General features: G+C 41.4%; 1 protein-coding gene across 7 annotated transcripts in view; it reads right to left on the bottom strand.

Annotated features, from left to right (window-relative positions):
- The window catches only part of DCUN1D4 (defective in cullin neddylation 1 domain containing 4), a 36,982-nt gene extending 19,321 nt beyond the window's left edge, over window positions 1-17,661 (bottom strand). For 2 of the 7 annotated variants that reach the window (XM_042812327.1, XM_042812328.1), the window contains exons 1-5: window positions 17,572-17,661; window positions 8,402-8,472; window positions 7,545-7,584; window positions 1,606-1,635; window positions 147-261 (exon numbers count right to left, since the gene is read on the bottom strand). In XM_042812327.1, coding sequence (XP_042668261.1) covers window positions 147-261; window positions 1,606-1,635; window positions 7,545-7,584; window positions 8,402-8,472; window positions 17,572-17,596 — 281 coding nt within the window. In that variant the 5' untranslated portion in view covers window positions 17,597-17,661. Of the gene's footprint in view, window positions 1-146; window positions 262-1,605; window positions 1,636-7,544; window positions 7,585-8,401; window positions 8,473-16,690; window positions 16,710-16,799; window positions 16,891-17,132; window positions 17,195-17,571 lie in introns of those variants that run through there. The other 5 variants (XM_042812329.1, XM_042812330.1, XM_042812332.1 and 2 more) reach the window with 4 other exon arrangements.
- Between the last annotated feature and the right edge of the window lie 3,856 nt (window positions 17,662-21,517).

Genomic DNA, 21,517 nt, shown 5'->3' with positions numbered 1-21,517 from the left:
AGATGTTCACATGAATCACAGGCAATGGTTCCACATCAAGAAACCAATCAAATTTGAATATCATTTCGATTAGTATTTAAAAACATGATCAAATCAGCTATTCATCTTTAGATATTCCAGTCTTAGCCCATGGTAAGATGACATACCCATCATGTCTACTTTTCTTAGCAGATAAATCATCTCCTGCTGCAGGTCTCCTCTTTTTCCTTGGAGGCATCACTTTACTAAAGCAGTCTGATGAACTGCAAGACCGGAGACTTCCTACAGAGGGAATTAAAAACACCAGTACAAGAGATGAAACTATTGCAGACCAGTCAAACTGTGTCCACTAATAGGCATATTACAAAGGAAAGGGAAGGGAGAAAGTTAGTGGATTTATAAATTAGAAAAAGCCCCCTTTCCAGAGCAAAATCTGTTTTCCATGGTATTTCTCTGACCAGATTTCAGTTAAAGTCAGTAGCACTATGCCAAAATATAAAATTACACCAATGCCACTTCAGCCTAACAAAAGGCATGAACTAAGTCTATCCTGACATATCTAAGTTTTCAGTCTGACTTTTTTAGTAATTAATTCAGATCAGAACTTCTGAGAGTTGTCCATTACTTTTTGAAATACAGATGCAACCCAAAGATTAGAGCAGCACAGCTCTAGAAAACAGAACCTTTTTATTTTTAATCCACACCTTTTTTGTGATACTGATAGCAAGGAAAGGAGGGCGTTTTTTTCCATTTATCTTTGATTTGTTGTAGGAGGTGAAGAAAGGGGATTCTTTTCAGGAGCTTTTTGTTGTTGTTGTTGTTGAGGTGGTTGTTTGAGTGGCTGCTTTTTTTATTTGGGTTTTTTTTTTTTTCCTGTTTGTTTTTTTAGAGTGTTTTTTTGTTTGTTTGTTTGTTTTTGCAAAGAGATGCTTAACAACCATTAGGAAAAAAATGAGTATTATTTTGCTCAGGTAGTTCTTTAACAGTGAAGTTCTGCAAGTAGAGAATGGCCAATTTAAAAAACTGGTGCTAGCTGCACACTCCTACTTGTTCCTTTTGCCAGTTCTGGAAACTCTTCAGTGTGCTAATCCAGCTCACCAAACCTGTAATTAAACTGAAGTGAAAAAAGAAAAAAACAATCCCCACATAAACCGTTCTGTATATTAGTACAGCAAGTTGTTTAAATATCTTTGCTGCCTCATGAAAGCAATAGGCTAAAAAGTCAGGCAAAATTTTGCCTTGCTTTCATATACTGAAGACCACATGGACACCAGAAAAAGGTATGTGTAGGAGCAGCTCAAAGAGCTAACAAAGCTCTAAATGTTATGCAGAGAAATTTTAGAAGGAAAAGAAGGGAGAGGTGAGGTATAAAATTCTGGAAACAAAGCGATGCCAAAGAAACTTGCAAGAAAATATGAAGACCTACAGCATGCCTGAGCTACCTTCTCTTAGCTTCAACAGCATCCAAGTTTAGCTCTGCTTTACTAACACGTTCACAAAACCTTTTATTTTAAATCACAGCACAGAATTAAGCAATAAAACTTGCACTACCATTCGACACCAGGGGAACAGACTGAAACCAGAGGCCCAATTCCCAACAAATACTAATGGCAATCTTGTGCTTACCTATTCTTCGTATCTTTGAAAGTCTCTCTCCTGTTATAGGAGAAACACATGTAAGGAACCTTACAGCCTCACAGGCTTTGCTACATGTACTTTATTTTAAACATGCACTGAAACTATTAGACATATAAAAGTAAGGATTTTTCTGACAGTAGGCAATATGGTCACACCAGTTATCAACATTAACAAATCTGGTTTCAGCTAACAAAGTTTTAAATTTAGCATGCCTTCTTTGGTCTTACCTTTACACTCACTTCCGTTAAGAAAATTCCTCTCTCTAGTTCAAGAAATACTCTTTCCAATTTATATCCTCTTCCTATGCTTTTTTCCCCCCTCCTTCTCTCTTTTGTCCGCTAAGCTCCCCTCCCTGGACATACCTGCACTATCTTTTAATAAGAAAGCTTTAAGAGTACTGTGCATTTACAATATAATTTAACTAGTTATTAAAAAGAAATCCAGCACTGTACTCAAACTTCCATCATAAGAAAATATAACAGCTATATGTATACAGTAGAATGTACTTCTAAAAGCATTACCCTGAATATATACTAAAAGGATATTAACAATTATCATATTCTCAAAAATAAGTATAGTTGAAACAGATAAGCCAGAGGTCACCAAAATTTCACAGTACACCCAAAGCATTTTACTACCCAGGTTAAAGAAACTAATGAACCTCATCTTACGACTGCATTAGTTCGATCTTATTATACCTGCAAATTAACAGTACCACAAAATTCTATTCCCAGAAATTACTCTAAGTATGATGTTTTATGGATTTTTAAATCAAGTTTCTAAATAGTGTTCTGATATTTGAAAACCTACACAAACTAAGGACATTTAAGACGACAGCCAACAGATTCAGAACTACAAACAAACTCAGACACAAACTTAATAAATCAAAGCGTGTGCTAACAAACAGATTATTTTGGAAGGTACGTATGTGCTTGAGTACCTGAACACAACCCGCAGTCACCTCATTCCTTTGAAAACTAATTTTTTTTTTTTTGTATGCCTATTTAGAAATCTATTTATGATGCCATAGACACTGGATTCTAGTAAAACATAACCCAAACTACCATACCAAACCCCCTAGAATTTGTCCAGTTTACTCCTGCTAATGCTTGTTATTTTACTGGGAAAAGAAATATGCAAGGCTACTGTGAAGAGAGATGCATAGCAGAAGATGAAAACAAATAAAAGTTACAGAATGGGAAAATCATTTTATCAGCTCTGCAACCCCAGACAAACCAAAAAATTTAATCCAAGAATTCCTGTTTGAAGTCTTAAAATGATAACAGAATTCATCGCACCCCAATTTCTCCAACAACTCATACAAAAAACTTACACCCTTTCTTGGTTTGAATGTACCTAGTTGCAGTTATCAAACTGACAGAAAAGGAAAGAGAAGAGAGCTCAGAAATTGGTAAATGGCTATTAAATGCATAAGACACAATGTGGACAAACATACTCTACTTGTTTTCAGAGATTAAACGTCTTAATAAGTTAGTTTTGGACTAAACCTTCAATATGTTTTAACTGTTGAATGATCTATAAACTACTGAAAACCACACTGCAAAAACATTACTCGAAAAATATTTACTTTTGTCACTAGAATTAGTGCATATTGAATTTGAAGGGTAGTTATAACTTTCTCGCAGTTTCTTAAAGTTAAAAAAGCAGGATATTTCTGTTACTTTCATCTAAAGTTAAAACCTATCCAAATGTAGCTTCATTTAAATTCTTTCAATTTCTTATTTTACAGCGTAGATCACTAAGTAGCATTAATATTAACCTTTTCTGTACAGACCTTACTGATATCTGGGTTTTCCCAACTAATTTTGCTTCTCACAGGTCTGATCATCTGCAAACGCGCATGCAGCTCTCTCTGACTTCATGCAAAGTTTGACAGGAACTTTACTTACCAAGTGCAGCTTCTCTGATGTGAATGTGATTATCTTCAAAGTTTCTTACTCCTGGGTCTCAACTCAAGATTGGCAGAACCCTCCTAGTCCTCACTGCTTTTTTTGACACTTGAAGCTAGCATTTGCAAGGTAGAGCCTCCAAATGGCTGCTGAATAGGCCATCACCAGCCAAAAGCCTGCCGAGTATAAATGTTGTTTGCCAAACGTTCTATTCAGTACTTCCAAATTTGCAGGAAACAGTTACCAGAGATGCATCAACTCAAGAGCTAAAACTCACCCCAAGAAATATGAAACAGTATGTAAGATAAGCACCACAAGGGAGAGACACTCCTAGAATAACAACAAAACCAGAAGAAACAAAAAAGAAAGAACAGTGGTCAATTAAAAAGAATACTGCAAGCTGTGTCCCTATAGAAAAGACTTAAAGACGCATCATTTCTCCTACTCTCTAGGTAATGACTGTGAACACTTCTGCTCTTCTGACAGAAGATGGATGTTTCAAAAGAAAAATAATCACAAATTGTGCACGCTGAACTGGAAAAGATAAAGCAACTCAGTGACCACCACAAACACTGTTAACAATCATCATTTTTCAGATATGAGATGAGAAAAAAAACTAAGGTACTCATCAAACCACCAAACCATTTACAGTCTTCTTGTAAAACTAGGAAAAGAAGAAAAAAAAAAAAAAAAAAAAATCACCTCTATCTTGAATTCCACAGTACAGAACTGCTTTGGTCTTACAAGGGTTTTCTTTTCTAAAACAACCAAAAAAAAAGGGCAGAAGTAAATAATTTTCCCTCCATCCCCTTCCAAACTTCAAGAAAAGCAATGAAGCCTTTTTTTTAATTTTATTTTATTTTTCCTGAAGTCATTACCTCTTTGTGTTAGAACAGTCAGGAGAAAGCAGGATATGCACTTATACAGACATTTTAGTCTGCATAAGTAAACAAGTCACAATTTAATAATCAAAGTAGGACTTTAATGTTAGTTACTGCTCAATTTATAGGTGGTTCAAAAATGACTAATATTAAATTCAGGAGAGAAGTTTCCAAGTTAATACATATAAAAAGTAGGGGGAAAAAAAGAGCAAACAGTTTAATGAATCCAACTGTCTGTGATTCTTACCCTTAAAAACAGCTGATAAGTTAAAGCCCCATGACACATTTACAGTCTACCTTATTTTTCAGATACATATAAACACACTCAATGCTAACACATTTTATGAGACTGTAATTGTAACGTGTGGTATATTTTGGAATAAAGTTCTGGATAGTTCCCAAATCACTGAAGAAAATCTGAAAAACCCATCCTCCAGCTCTTAGATACTGAAGATACTCAGATACTTAAAAAAAAAAAAAAAAAACAGTAATACTTAGAAAAGATAAATTTGTCTAAAATAATTTCAGTGTCCAGCATATTTATATAGCTCAGAAATACCTGCTTTGAAAGAATATAGTAAGCATTAAAAGTTTATTATAAATAAAGGGTAACCTAAAATTGAAGTCTCCATTTTCCAAGCAGCTTTAGAAGTCTCAACCCAATTTAGATATAAGTCACTGTTTGAGGTGACTTAATACATGACTCCACTGTAACAACATTAACCAGGATACACGTCAGAAAAATAACAGTAATCTCTAAGGATAAGACGTGCTTCAGAAGACTCAAAGTGTGAAAAACATCTCAAAAACAAAACAAAACAAAACACATCTCTAGATGGGTCTGATAACACCCAAAGAAACCTTCGCAACAGATTTATTAACATGACTGTCAAATGAGTTCTAGACGTAGAATCTCAAATAAACCCACAAGATCTATGCAGTTCTGTAAGCTGCGTAATAAAATGAATAGGTCTTGACATTTCTTACTACCAGAGAACAGAAATTATGTAAAATTAAGCACAATGATATCAAATGATTTGGAAAAGATGGGTTTGATTTTCCAGACTTAAGTAAGACTTTCCTGTACGACGTTTCACAAGTGTCAAGTCCCCCAACAAGTGGGCACACGAGACATGACTGCACTATATTCACAGTGGCCAAAACAGCCCCCTGAACATCTACTTGTCCTCACATGAGGAAGGCCAAATATACTTTTCAACTGAACTCAAGGCTGGAAGTCATGCAAACATTGGAACTTCACCTTTTCGTGCAAAGGGATATAAAACAGGGCAGAAGCATAAGAAACACTAGAATGAAATCTGAATATAAGAATTTGCCAGTAGCAACTTCTACTTTCAGCTCTCATTTCATACTTTTTCCTGGTTTGAAAGGCTCTTTTACAGCTATTACGAAAAAAATATATATTATTTACTGGGATTTTGTGTCCAAACTCATTCAATGAGTATTGCTTAAGCTTTTAAAAGAGCTTAATTCAAACAAACACAAAGTAGGCAATAACAACAAGAGTCAGAATAAAGCAGTACATTAAAATCAACAACATACTTAAATATGTTTCCAAGGAGATAATGGGAATGGGGAATAATAATGGGAAGGAGATAATGGGAAATAAGGCTGATTTCTTAACTGACCTTTTATGATGGTAGTGCTAAGCAAGAGAGGAGAAATTCTGAACGCCTTAAGCACAGCTACTTACTTTTATTGATTAGTAACAGAACTTGACTGCCTCAAAACCAATAGTTGATGCTTCAGAACAGTTTTGCAATCAAAAGTGAGAAAAGACTATAGAACACGTTTTCACGTGCAAAATAAGGATGCATACAGGTTTTGTTCAAGAAACTAGGTCACAAAGGGAAAAATTCCAAGTCTCCATTAGGAGAAAGAAGAGGACTTCAGTTCTAACAAATGGATGGTAACAGGTCTGCCAAAACTACTTGCATCTGACAACCTCTTCTGCAGAGCTTTTATACAATGAGCTAACTTCAGGTAAGAAATCACCAAGCCCACTGACAGAAAACATTTGATAGAAGCCTTCTGACAGGGTATGACAGTGCAACTACAAAACAAAATCAGTATGGAGGAGGTGACAAAAGGCACAGGTAAGTTCTGTCAGATCCCATCCCAGTGTATTTTTTCTCATTGCTCTAAGCCAAGAGAGTGGTAGACTTACAAGTTTGCTCCAGAAATCTCCAGGAGAAGCAGACAGCTCTCCTCACTTTCTTAAGCGCTCAGGGTAACATCAGCACACATAGCTAGCACCTCAGGAGAAAGAACAACTTTGAGACACGAGAGGACAGATGTGGGCAGTTTTGAAGAACTGCTCTGCTTAATATCAGAGCTCGAAGCCAACAAGTTATTTTCCTTCCTCCTTAAGTTTCATGCTTGAAACACAGAAAGAAATGAAAAAAAAAGGAATCAAGGAACATGTCAGCTTTAAGGAACAAGCAGAAAAGGAGGTAGCACACGTTAAAAGATATCAAGCCACAAAAAGCACAAATGCAGATGAATCAAGAATTGGCAACAAGCTAATACCACACGTGAGATGATGGCCTCAAAAACAACGACATTTTGTAGAGCGGAAAACAGACTGGGAACTAAGAAATTGCCCTTAGATATTTACTGAAAAACTACACAAGAAATAAGAACAAGTTCCATCCAACAAAATCACTTGAAAAAAAAAAGAGTTGGGTTGTTTGGAGCACAGCATTTAAACTCGGTCACAGGCAACACAATAGCCATGAGAGGCCTTGCTTTTGCTCTGTTCTCACTAATGCAACTTCAAGAGTCAAAACACTCTAAGAACATGGATATTCTGCTAGTCTGATGGGTTGAGTCCAAGGAGTGAGAGGAATTTGTCATAAGGTCTTCTTAAAGAACTTACGCAAAGAAACTGTAAAATAACATACTGCTGAAACCTGTCAGTTCTTCTCAATTGGGGAATTTAAAAGCACAAACATTTTGAAGAAATCTTTAAAAAAAGAAAAACATGATTCTGTAGCTGCTTCCTAAAACTCCATCAGCTTCCTAAAATCTCAGTTTCCATAATGCTAGAGACACTTATTTCACGAATCAAGATTAAATCGTTGTGGTCTATTTCTACTGCATCCTTATTAAATACCTGTCTGGCAATCGTCTTGGCCAACGTCCTCCGTCAGATTCTGCAAGAGAATAGGAATGAATACAGTTTAATAAGATCATAATCTCCATTGTTCAGTAACTTTCTAACCTCTATTCCATATTAATATTCATTTTCACTACTTAAGGAGCATTTAGCTGAAACTGCAGAGGCTTTTTGTTTTGGGTTTGTATTTACCAAAACAACTATACTTGCAAATGTATCTAAAAAGTTCAAGGATAATCTGCAAGTAATTTGAAAAATACTTTTAAATACTTTTTTAAACTCAAAAAAACAAACAACATCTGAAGAGTAGAAGTAACTATGCATTGAATGGGCAATTTTGCAGGGCTTTTCTAAAAAAACTCCATGAATAAATGCCATATTAGAACATCTGAATTTAGCCTTTACCACAGAAGTGGCACTGCTTACGGCTAAACACACACATGCCCAAAAAAAAAACCCGGTTAAAACTCAGCTGGATAACTTGGAAACAAGTTATCTTTTTTTTTTTTCCCCCTTAGGAAATGTCTTATCCACCACATTTGCAATGTACAAACAGAAGGCGTAAGTGTAAGAAGGATTGCCATTACCTGATCATCTAGGAAAACTTGTTTGGGGAAAAAACTTCAAATCCAGTGTTGCACTGAACGTGGCTAAAACTCCACTCTGAACCCTGGTGTATAACCTTTCAGCAGTAGTTACTGTTTACTGCAGTTCCCAGATTCAAAACCCACAGCCTCTCAGCCAGACAAGCAGCGATAGTTCTTAGAAGTGCAATCACTAAAGGATTTCAACCACAAAAACATTCTGACCTATAGCCCTAGCAATTCCACCAAGAGAAAATGGCAAGTCATTACCAGCCTATTGAGAGTGTGGTAAATCTTGTGAATATTTGCCAGTGTTGATAGGTGAGAATTCAGCTGAAAATCTAGAGGGGGGAGAAAAAAAAGTTTTAAACTTCTTGGTTTCCAGCTGTAACAATCAAGATCTTCATAAATTCTAGTACTTCAATCAAACCGTGACCTGACTATAGAACAAAAGCCAACCCTTTTTCAGCACCAACATTTTCAACACATAATGGAAAACATTAAGTCAAATCTCCAGAAGAAATCCTATATACGCATTCTTCTTAAGGCATGGATGATATCCAGCAAAACAGAACTATAGCTAAATATGCAACTATATTAAATGTGATAAATTTAAATCATTTACAACTTTCATCCTCAAGATGAGGAATCATCATATAGTTTCCACGTTACTCAGTCTTCCTCTGCCACCTACTCCAAAAGCAATTTAATTACCACCTAACATTCTAAAATGACCACTGAAAACACTGTTTTTTAAAAGATGATGAAACAAGAACTTGTCTTTATACTCATCTCCTTGTAAAACGAAATTACTGGAACACACACAGCTGAAACATGACTTCTGCATAATGAACCCCAAGTCACTATACAGCAGTTATGACCAAAGCCAATAGAACCTAAAATGTGGAACTCTGACACTTCATGAAAGTAGCCCTAACATAGATATTGGCTTTGCTTCCTTGTCTCACAAATGAATACTTGAGTTTGCCTCAGCTGATACAAAGAGACAAGCTGGTCCTTCTCTGTTCCATTAAGTCACCTCTTTTTGCTAGAAACAAGTCCAGAATAAAACTAGGTAAGAATTAATTCACCAAAAAGATCCATTTTGATCCAGTCAGAGAGCATGCAAACCAGCATGAGTCTCAGAAGCTGGGCACAGAGCAGTTGAGAGAGGTATAAGACATCAAACCACTACAAAATACTTCCATTTAAACCAAAAGCAAACTGGCAGCCCCACTGGAACTTGCGCAGAAGAGAACACTGACAACACAGAGACACATCCTATTTGGCAAGCAAAACACTGCAAGCAGAATGTAACTCTGCATGCCTGGTGTCACTGCTGTGTGCTAATGGCTGCAGTGCTTCTGCCAGCAAATGTGGCTTTCTCCAGTTCCTCCTAAAAGATACAAGGAAAAAATGTAATTCCCACATTTCATTTCAAGAAAACGCTCCCAAAATACACTGAAGATGACCCAGGATCTAAGGATGAACAATCTGCATTAAACAGCAGATCCTTGGGAGAGTGGAAATGACAAATTGAAGGAGCACACTTGCTGCACACATCATTACAGAATTCTCTCAACGTGCTGAATTAAAAGAGATATTTCAAGGAATCACAGGCTCTATTTATTGTCTTATCTGGAGAGTCTCATTTCACCAATAATTGCTTATTTCTTACCCTATACTCCCTCATTCCCCATCACAGCAACACAATTTCTGCAAGTCAGATACACCAGAGATGGAATTTCAAACTTCAGATATATTTATCTACACCAAGACAGAAACAGTCTGTCTCCTCTTACTGGAGAGGAGCTGGGGGTGCAGAGGGGAAGACAGGTTGTTATTCTGAGAAGAGCAAGATTAAAATGAGGAAAGGTGTTTCTGCTAACTGCCAGCCCAGACGGAGCTCCTCAGAACACAAACACTACAGTTTCCCCTGTTGCATAGCTTAAGCCCTACAGAGAATGCAGGTCTTCAGAGAAACCAGTGATATCTGGAGCCATCAAGCATCTAATACTAACCAAATATTTCTTCTAAATTAATACTAGGCAGTAATTTTAGATATTATCTACAACAACAACAGGAAAAAAAGTATTCTAGAAACTAGGATTAAGTCTACTAGGCACTGCCTTGGAAATAAAGCATTCCTAGGCACTTCAAAACACAGCATTCGCACCAGGACGTTTCACACATCCATTGGAAACAGTTCACAACTTTAAGCTTTTACTTCAGAAAACCTTACACAATTATGATGGTCTTGGAGGAGCTGCAGCAATATGTTTTAGAGCTCTTACACGACAAGCATCACACCTTGGCTGTGCACAGACTGGTATATCCACATGAATACTAAGGCTTCTAGAACAAAACAGGAATCCAAAGTTTTGTCTCTCCACAGGGGACGCTTCCAAAGTGGGGCTGTGATCCAAAAGCAAAAATAAGCTGCTTTGTCAACTATTGGTATAGAAGCAAACATGAGTGGCAGCCAAAATAACTGGGAAATTTAATTACAGCTCAAGTTCCCTTTTGAACTTGGTCACAGTGTTTGTTGTATCCACACTGCAAAGAACAGGCACAAAACTATTCCACAATACTGAGAAGCTATACATCAAAAAAGCTGCTTTTCAATGAACAGAATCTGAAAAATACTCCCTCTCACACTCTTGTGATACCACTCGGAAAGCCAGCAGAAGGCACAGACACACATTAAGCATTGCTGAGCAGCTGCAGCCGGGCATCTCAAGGCACTTCATCAGCTGCCCAGCCAGCTGCACCTCCAGGAGCTCCGCACCCAGCAGCAGCTGGTACAGGTTCCATGTGGAGGAACCTGTGTGAAACCATTTGTCATCTGAACACAAGAGTTTCAATGCAGATCAACCAGCCTGGAATGATGAAAATGTAACGGCCTTCAGTTGTGGCAGGGGAGGCTGCAGGTTGGACAGTAGGAAAAATTTGTTCTCGGGAAGAGTGGTGAGGCATTGGATGGGCTGCCCAGGGAGCTGGTGGAGTCACTGTCCTTACAGGTACTCAGGAACTGCACTGATGAGGGATGTGGTTAGTGGGCATGGGGTGATGGATCAATGGTTGGACTAGATGATCATGAGGTATTTTGCAACCTTAACTATTCCAACCTTCTATGATTCTATTCTGCTTTTATTACTGCAATAAAAGGAAAGGAAAAACAACCTGGGATCAAGTGGAGGAAAGCTGCTTGTTTCAGGAATGCTGAAGAAAAGACATGCTATGTTACAAACCCTACGCTTGCTTTTGTTACAGATGCCAGCCTACCTTTAGCGATGGACTGAAGCAATGGAAATCCCGAATGCTATTAAATAGTTTGACATAATCCACAACACAACAGCTAAGGAAAAAAAAAATCTGGATAAAATAATTGCAAATCCATCCAGAAAGGAAAGAAATGCCAGAACCAGCCTCATAAAATGGAACTTCACCCTTATCCACAGTTCAGTGTTAAGAACAAGTGCTAACGTCTGGGTTATATAACTAGTCCCAGTCACATACAAATTAATTTTAGAAAACAAAAAGATTTAAAATAACCTTTAAAATACTTTAATATTAAAATTTACAAAATTTAGACCTGACAGTTATGGAGAGGCAAAGAAGAGAGCAACTGATTGGGCATTTTTTTTTTTATAAAAGTAGCTCTACATCTTTCATTGAGACAAAATTTAAGAAATGCAATGAGACACAACATAGTTTATTTCCCCTTCCTCCCACCCCATTCCCCTCCAAAAAAACCTCAATATATATTTTAAATATAAGCAAATGACAGAAGTGAATGGAAGCTGCATATTTTCTACCTGAAATGTCAAATTCAAATCCATGAAATCAAATTTTCAGAAAAAAAAAAAAAAAAATATATATATATATATACATATATATATAATTTTTATCACAGGAAACCACGTGCTGCCAAACTATTCAAATGAGACCACAAATGAATACCTAAAGAGTATTTCTAACTCTGTGCCCACCCACACATGGCACTTACCTGCCTGACACCTGCAGCTTATTTCCTGCTGTTAAAATTATCACTTCAAAGCTGTGACAAACCACAGCCATTGGGTGCACCATCACCTACCATCAACCTGCACCAGCACCAGATCAGACCAGCAGTAGGCTCCCAGGCTTCCATTAAAAGCTTCTAGATAATGTCAGCAAATAGGAAATCTCTAGTAGCAGTAGGTCTAAATCTACCAGTCTGTCTAAAAATACGCCAGACAGACGTGACACATGAATGCTACAGATGCAACTCTGCGTTAAGAACTTCAGAGTGGAAGGAGTCATCGCAATTTTTATGACTGTAAAGTTCTATCCAACAGTATAAATGCTGTCATTTGCTAAAAGCTTCTCGGAAAACAATTAGACAGAAACACATACCGGGCAGACTCATGCCCTGAAAATTAGAATGGAATGTTTCAGCTTTTTTTTTTTGCTTTTTTTTTTTTATTATTTAATACAGTTTCTGGCTTCAAACAGCAGAAATGGAGAAACTTGTAGCAATAGGAGAAATATTAGTCCAAAGTATCACCTCCCTAACTGATTTTGAATAAACCTTACTTATCCAATAAAAGAATCATGTAATCATTATGAACTACATCATAACACGATGTTATGCTCCCTGATCTGCTTACATAAGTATCCTAATGGCACAACAATTTATACTGACCAATGAGTTTAGACGTTCAGATCTGACACCTACGTTTGGTGGAAGTCTTCATTACTTACATGCAGAAAGTAGAATTTCTATATTTGAGTGTAGAAAACAAATGAAAATGTTTTGTCTTCATTTACAGGAAAACAACACAGCTAAAGACAGAGATCCCCAATTGCAGCACAATAAGCATATGGAGCAGCCAGGAACTGACACTGCATTCCTGCCCAAGGATGAATGAAGTCGCTTTCTGAGCCCACGGCCGACTCGAGGCCACCTTAAACAAAGCGACTCACAGGGACTCCTCCCTGGCACTTGGGTACAACAGGTGTTGGCTCTACAACTTTTACAAGAGGGTTACAATACAGTTTTTGTTCTAAGACCTTTGCAAGATTGTTACCCTTTTGTTTCACCGCTCTTTACCAATCAAAAAGTGAGAGAGAAGGCACAACCTTACAGATCCTTACAGCCTTGTCACAAAGTCCACGCCAGAAAGAAACATGGCACTTTATTCTCACAGAGTCTTCCTTGAGTACCACAGAATCATAGAATGGCCCGGGTTGAAAAGCACCAAATGACCATCTAGTTTCAACCCCCTGCTATGTGCAGGATCACCAACCACCAGACCAGGCTGCTTAGAGCCACATCCAGCCTGGCCTTGAATGCCTCCAGGGATGGGGCATCCTTGATTCAGAAAGAGAGCACAAGTGAATTCCTTCCTGGAGTGCAAGGGCTCCCGATTGAATGGAAGAGAAGCAGGCTGAGCCCTCCTGGCTGTTGTGCCATGCTGCAGGGCACAACCCCTGCGGGCACGTGTGCACCACAGCTCTCAACTCAACACCCAGCACTGCTGATGCCAGCACAGCATGAATACATGTGTGAAAGCTTGCACGTGTCTTTCAAACCCTACACCCTAAAACATCCTGAAGCAAGACAGTGGTTCACATTATTAAAATAAAGCCCTGACAACAAAATGTGGCTGAAATGACAGCACACTGAACTTAAAGGGTACCATCTTAACACAAACCTTCGCCACAACATTTGGTATTACATCAGCAGTCACTCACAGTACTTGTAGCAAAGCACTGTGAAACTACTGCACGCTCTGCAGACAGGGAAAGGGAAAAGCACTAATCTTTCCTTCATAGGAACCAATCCTTCTTTCACCCAGGTATGTAATAAGCACCCTGACCTGGAGGCTTGTTTACAGAAAGAGCTACTGAGGTTTAAAGTTCACTGAGAATTTCGGAGCAATTTAAGCAGCAGACATGTTACATAGCCATTCCTTTCCTCTGAATGTCCATTAATCTTTATTTTAATTAGAACAAATCAGAGCTACTCTATCATATACACTTTAAAATAAACTCTGTGCACCGGCTCATGTTTTGTTTTGGTTTTTAGCCAAAGATCTAACACTGTGTGCATTTATGGTGTAATACATCTGTTTCTGTTGCTGCAAATACCACAGCCTGCGTGCCCACTAAATGTGCCCGATAAGCATTCCTAGAGGAGATTCTTGTCAGGATATCATAGAAATGGAATGGCCAGGCACAGATGGAAAAGAATGAATAAAGCTGTAGGCAATTACACCTTTTTTAAACCTATTTCTAAAGCATACATTATAAAATCAAACAGTATTTCAGTGGGCTCATGCTCCTGACGTCATGAGCAGGACAGAGGAAATGCAGCTATGAGGCATTTAGTACAGAGCTAACCTGCACAGGTTTGCTGCAGTGTACTCATCCACTCTCTTACTCTAGCATCAAGTTCATTCCAAAACACGTCAATGAGTTAACTTTGTATCACTGGATGCTATGGCCACAGCACAGACTGCCAGCACTGCTCCAAACTTCATGCCAGATTAGGTATCATTTGCCATCCTACAAAGGGTATAAAGCTAATAAAAACTTTGTGTCTTGTGCTCCAGCTAATTCAGCAGAAATGCAACCCTGGTATGCACTGCTAGGATGTCCGGCACGACACGGATCAGTACATCAGGATGAAACTGCAGCAGCCTACAAACAGCTACACCAGGCACAAGCACTGCTATCCCAGCTGCTTGCTTCTCTCTTCTCTGCCAAAAGCTACAGATTCTATGGCTCTGCCAGCAGCACAGGTCATGGGCATGTCCCTTAATCCACTGCAGGCGAAAACCTACCATGTCAGTTGAGCCAATTTAAGGAACTGGCAAGAGTTAACCCAGATACATTTGACTGATGGATTAGAGAGTGCTCCTCTGTAGCCCTGCACCAGCAGAGCCACAGAAGCTGTAAGCTTCAGCTATGAGCTGCAGCAGTGCCTGTGCCCTCACACACCTGCAAAAAATGGCATTGGAACATGGCTCTAACAGCAGTGTATATTTTAAAATCGCATAAAAATCACTGCATGAACTGGATGTTTTTTGTTGCTTTCTCTTTTTTCTTAATCTCTTTATGAGCCATAATGAGAATTTCTGTTTAATCTCGGATTTACATTTTTAAGAAAAATGTCTAAAATGGACAATACATGAAAAGCATTTATACGAGATCTGCAAGTAGGCAGTTTTAAAATAAGGCTTCTGCTTTAAGTCTTTGTGAGCAGCATTACTTCTTGCAGAAGGACACATATCCCCACCATTAAGGTCTCTAATACCTAAATTGAGCACAAAAGGTGAGCATTTTCCTAAAATTCTTAACCCTATTTCCCAGCTCTTTGCTTTCCATAAAGCACATTACAGAAATCAAGCGTGATTTCCTCTTCTGCTTGAAGAGGCAAATACATGAACTGGGATGTAATGATGGGGGGGCACTATTTTCCCGATTCCAAGGCAAGGGGGAAAAAGTAAAGAAGATACAGAATTAACAACTCGCCTCAAGTTAGCACAAGTTACCCAGACAAAAACAAACCAAGTACTAAAATAATACGAATAAAATCCCATCCTGATACAAAATAATAAAGAGAAACACTGATAGGAAAGCTGTTTTCTTGCCTTACTCAGCTTATTGCCTTTCATTGACTTACTGCCTTGCAAATAGAAACCATCTTTGATCACACTGATTGGAGCTGCAAGAAACTTTTAAGAGAAGAGGAGAAATGGAAAGTTGTGCTTCTCATGTAATGTGGAAAAAAATCACTCATAGAAAAATTGAGCAAAAATGTATTAACGGAATAGAGAGGAACAAAAAGAAGACTCAACAGAAACATTAATTCTTGTTTCAAGCATTTCCACAGTGGAAAAAAAAGCAAAAGAAAAGGAAAAGAATAAATAAAAGAAAAAGAAGTATGAATCTACAGGTAATGATACAAGTTAATTTAGGAAAATTCCTATTGAAAATACCACATATACACATATGGGCACTTCAAGGCTTTGCCATATAATGTGGTGGAAGATGGAAATTGGCACAAGGGACCTTTTGAAGGAGAAGACAGCAACAGCTGAAGCATGAGCAGCAGTACTCTGTGTGTTCTACGCAGAGAAATTAACAACCACAAATCACTGCACCACCTCCAGCACCCTCCGTTAGGGAGTGCTGGAGTAGCGGCAGCTGCAGCCCACAAGTGCGTAATACAGACCTGCACCTTCTGGCTTTTAGACAGAGGATACTGCAAAGGGAGCAAACAAAAGGCACTTTCCAGAAAAAATATCCTTCTATTTCCAACATAAGGTGGCTGTTTCTGCTTCAGTTGGGAGCATTCGATACCACGACATAACGATAAACGTTAAGGTAGACTAATCCAGGACTGCTAAAGACATTACATAACGTCACCGTGAACGGGCTCTGCACCTCCCTGCCCAGTTTCCCTCTCTGAGGAGCACCGAGGGCTCGGGGAGCCCAGGCCCGCTGACGCGCTGCCCCTCATAACGCCTGGCGCCCATTGCCCTGCCCGGCAGCGCGGCCCCCTCTTACCGCGCAGGGCCGCAGCCCCCGCTCGCAAAGCCCTGCAGCGAAGAGCGCCCCGGGGCCGTGACTCCCAACACCCCCCCCCTCCCAGGAGGCTGCACAGCACCGGGAGCACCTCGGGGAGCGCGGCGAGGGGAGCCATCCCACACACAGACGAGACCCTCCCAATGCCCCGCGCCACCCCCAGCGCCACGACCGGGCCCGGCCCGGGGTCTCCGCTCGGCCCCGGGGCGGCGAAGCAGCTCGCTGGGGGCGGGGCTCAGGGCGCCACGGTGGACGCCGGGAGTTGTAGTCCGAAGGCCCCCCCGCCCCCAGCCCGCCCGCGCGGAGCAGCGACGGAAGAGCCTCCACCTCCCACAATGCGCCGCCCGTTCCCCCCTCGCAGCCCGTTTCTCCCGCACCGGCCCGAAGGAAACGCTCCGCCCACAGCCCCCCTCCGCGCACGCACCTCTCCCGCGGGGCAGCACCGCCGCTGCCCGCCTACCCTCGTTCCCTTCTCCCCTTCGCGCCGCCGCTCCGCTCGGGCGGCCCGCGGCCCCCAGCCCGCCGTTCTCCCAGCCGGGCCGGGGAAACTGCGTCATAGCCTCCGAGAGCCGCACGGCGCCGCTCCTGCCGCCCCCACTGCCGCACGCCCCTCCCCGCCCGGCCCCTCCCGCCCGCCCGGAGCCTGCCGAGGGCCGTCCCCCGGCCCGCCGTCCCCGGCCTGCCCGTCGTCGTCCCCGCTCCCGCCGGCCCGGCGCCCTCCCATGCGAATGAGGCGCCGCTCGGCCGCGCCGCCCCAACCAGTTGCGGAGGAGACGAGCGGGCGGCAGGGCCTGGCGGCGGCCGGTCAGACAAGGCCGCTGCAGAGCGGGCGAGGGAGCGCGGCGCGGCCCGCCGCTACTCACTGACAGCGCCGGCATCCGAGTGCATTTTCGTGCGGCGCACACACGGCCCTGCCCGGCCCGGCTCCCGCTGCCCCTCTCCCAATCACAGAGCCGAGGCACGGCCGCCCCCGCCCCGCCTACCGGCGGTATCCATTGGCTCGGGCTGCTCGGGGTTCTGCTCCCCTATTGCTTCAGGCTCCCGCCACTCTCCTTCTACCTGCCCCGTACCGCCTCCCTCCCGGGCTCTCTCCCTCCCATTGGGTTTGCGGCCGAGCCAACCCCGCCTCCCTTTATTACGATTGGACGTTACTGCTGGCAATCTTTTCTGGTCTTGAAAGCGCGTGCAACGAACTCTACTTTGTGTCAGCCGTGCCTCCGATTGGCTGAGGAACAGAAGGGCCGCGCCCACGGCCCCGTGCGATTGGCTCAACAGGGTGGAGGGCAGGGCCTCTGCTGCGAGGGGCAGAGCTTCCTCGGGCACCGCTGGCGAGGTTTTGCAGAGCCGTGGGGAGTGGGAAGGTGGAGGGTTGCTCTCGTGGGTCGTCTTTGGTCCATGGGGGAGGCGGCTTCGGCGAACCGCAACCGCTTTCTCGATCCTTTCCTGCCGGTCCGAGTCCAGGCTCTGCGCCTTTCCGCCATGCCTTAGCTGCGGCGATTGAAAAGCGAGCGCACGTGGTGTGCGGCCCAAGAACCGCCGCGAGTCAGGGAGGATCCGGCTGGGATCCCGCTCCTCGGCGGGTGCTCTGCGCCTTTGAATGCCGTGCGCTCACCCACCCGCCTCTCCCCGCAGGAACGCCAGGGAGCAGCTCCGGGCGCTGAGCGGGAAGGCAGCCGGAGGGCGCTGCCGTTCAGAGCGAGCACCGCGCTTACGTCCGTCCAGGGACGGCCCGGCTGCACTGCGCTGCTCTATATTGCAGCGCTGCTGAGAGTGTTGCGGCACTGCCTCGGCAGGGTAGTATAGAAATTACCCGCCCAGAAAAATGCGTATGCTTCCGAAAGGTTAAGTTAAAAGAAAGTGAAGGGCTAACCTCAAGGTCGTTGTCACTTAGAGGCAGTGCGTTAGCACACAGCCTTCAGTTCATTGCTCACACACTTGGTTGTTTTGGGTTTTTTTTTTGTTGTTTTTTTTTTGTTTGTTTTTGTTTTTGTTTTTTTTTTAAACGACCCTTAACGACTCGGTGAGGCACTGAGACTCTCATGTCTTACCTCTCACTGAGTAGAAAACTGAGTAAGAGATCTTGAAAGATCGCATACTAAGACATGGAAATGTTTGAAATTTCAAGCAGTTAAAAACAAGAATTATTTCTTTAGACGCTCCTGCCCCTCTCTCAGCAATATTTTACAGTATAAATATATTTTACATATAAAAGAAATGTGTATGGTAGCTTAAAGCAGCCCAAAGCCATAAGCTTTGTATGTCATCCCAAAGGCTTTTACCCAGTAGGAGCACCAAGTTGTAATTCAGCTGATCTGTTCCAATTCTGGTCTGAGGAACAATTCCTTTAGGAGTACCCGTTTGTCACACTGAAGTACACAGACCACCATTGGTTCAGAATAAAACAACATTCTCTCTCATACATGCACACCAATCTTCTCTCAACTCTCATGCAGCTGTAAACTGATAAATAGCTAAAGAAAGGCGTCTCATACAGAAAGACAAAGTTTCATCTGAGGACATTTTGACCCTAGAAAGGTTCAGGGTTTTTTTTCCCCTACTTACATTGGTCTAAAATAAAAGGTAGTATTTGGCTTTACAAATCTTTCCTTAGACTACAGCTTCCATCACTACTGCTATTCACAGCTGTAAAACAAACAGCATTAAAGTTCAAAATATTTTTGAATACGTGAATGCCCAAGTATAACCTCTGATCCATAAAACTAGATCTGCAAAGAAATGCATAGGGAAAAAACAAAAGAGACATTGTTTTCCACTTCTGCCTGCCAAACAATGGAATGTACGCTGCAGCCAGAACAGGCCAGTCCCACAAGAACCAGCCCATTATACCACATACCTTCACTCCAAACTCAAGAAGGTACAAACCTCCCCTTTGTTACCATGCGGTGTAAAAGCCTCCAGGCAGGGAGATATTACGTCAGCAAGCCCATATTTATTTCCAAGTCCAACTCATTTATTTACGTCTGAGTTTACAAAACAGAAATACTTTACATAAAGCACACCAATTATTTCATGATTCATTCTCCCAAGGACAGAGACAGTTTAAATGAGTTCCTCTTAATTCTAATTCTTAATCCTCCCAGAATCTTTTGTGTCAATACAACCATTTGGACAGTTAGATACCTTGCAACTGCTAGATCAAAGAGCAAGACTGCCCCTGCCCCACAAAAAAGGTTGTCTAGTTGTTTTGGTTTGTTTTTACCACCAGATCTTCAGTCTCATACAGTTCCCCATCTATGCATGCAAATGTTCCTATCAACACCCAAAAGAGAAATACTTAACCAAGAACTGGAGAGACAGGAAATGCATCTACCAATTTACATCCTGCTAGGTCAAACTTAAAACTGCATTCACTTTCAAATGCCTTCACAAAGAGAAAGTGCACTTTTTTTTTCCCTGAGGAAGACTGTTGTTTACCTTTCTATATTTGTGTCGCTTTTTTTTTTTTTCCTTTTACAGTTTTTAATGGTAATCACATGAAAAAACACCATGGACTGTGAAAAACACTGACTAATGTGTAGAGAGAAAAAAACAACTCAGTTTTCTTCTTTTCCAAGGGTTATTAAGCTCAAACCTGCTCAAGTCACTGTCTCCCAAATACCTGCATTCACCTTACTTAGAAATAAACTTGAAGACTCATGTCAGGCACCACAATCACAAATCACTACATGTTTTTGAAGTCAGAGAGGGGAAGAGAACTGCATTGAAAACACAAACATTAACTGAACATTAGCTGAACTTGCTAAATGTTAACAAAGCAAATTAAGTATCAGCAAATCACTTTACAGGGCATTGTAAGAGATGAGAAATTGTCAACCAAGAAACCCAGCAATCACAGTTCTAAATCATTCACAGATATGAAAAGGTAACTAATACCCAACTTAATACAATAATGCTTCTGAAAAAAAATTTCATTTTCAAAACTGCAACAAAGCATTTTAACTGTGTGTTATTCTTGTACATACCGTACTCTGTCAACAGGACACTACTGATTAGGGATAAAAGAGGACCTCAGGTGGCAGAAAGCAGCAGCTGCAGGTTATGTAACTGCTTTCAAGACACTCCTCAAGTAACTCAGCCCACATTAAGCGACTATGTCCCATGAAATCATACTATGCTCCTTGCTACTTACTTTACAGATGTATGATTTTGACCCTAAGGGCCCTCCTGTTACACCATGCAAACAAATGTGATATTCATTTCTTCAGGGCAGTTAACACCTCATATTTATATCCTCAAATTGGATTTCTAGTTCCCTTCAACTTCAGTTTGAGATTCTTAAAATGATCTACTTAACTAGTAATTAGAATGTTTAAGCAGCCAAGATTCAGAGAACAGCTCTGAATTTCTGCCTGAACCCTGGAGGTACCTCAAATCAACCAGCACCTCTGTCTGTGACCACAAAGGTCCCTTCCTTTAAGAGGCCTGAATGTTTTCTGCATCTGTTTCAGTGAGCTGCACCTGCCCACTATAGCAGAACCAAACTCATTTGTTTTACTAACAGCAAGTCCAGCTGAAAACTGAAGGGTGCTCACAACTTTGTTTTAGGAAGCTTGTAGCTGCAACGCCCCTGAAAATAGGAAATATAAATTTCAGATCCTTCCTAGCCCAAGAGGTCTGAGCTGATCGCCCAGGTCTCAGGGTGCTCTGTCACAATCCCTGGACTACTGCTTCTGAAGCTGAGCTTGCTGTACACACATAAACATCCAAGTCAAGGGCCCAAAGTGGAAATGTACATAAGAGGAGTATGGAGCCTCCACCCTGCTGAAGAATCCAGTACAGTTCCACTCA

Source organism: Centrocercus urophasianus, unplaced genomic scaffold (genome assembly GCF_019232065.1).
Source record: "Centrocercus urophasianus isolate 14NV4802_14NV808 unplaced genomic scaffold, USGS_Curo_1.0 seq_13, whole genome shotgun sequence".
Lineage (NCBI taxonomy): Eukaryota > Metazoa > Chordata > Aves > Galliformes > Phasianidae > Centrocercus > Centrocercus urophasianus.
The sequence above is the reverse complement of the archived record's forward strand: the minus strand, read 5'-3'. Positions and strand labels throughout refer to the sequence as shown.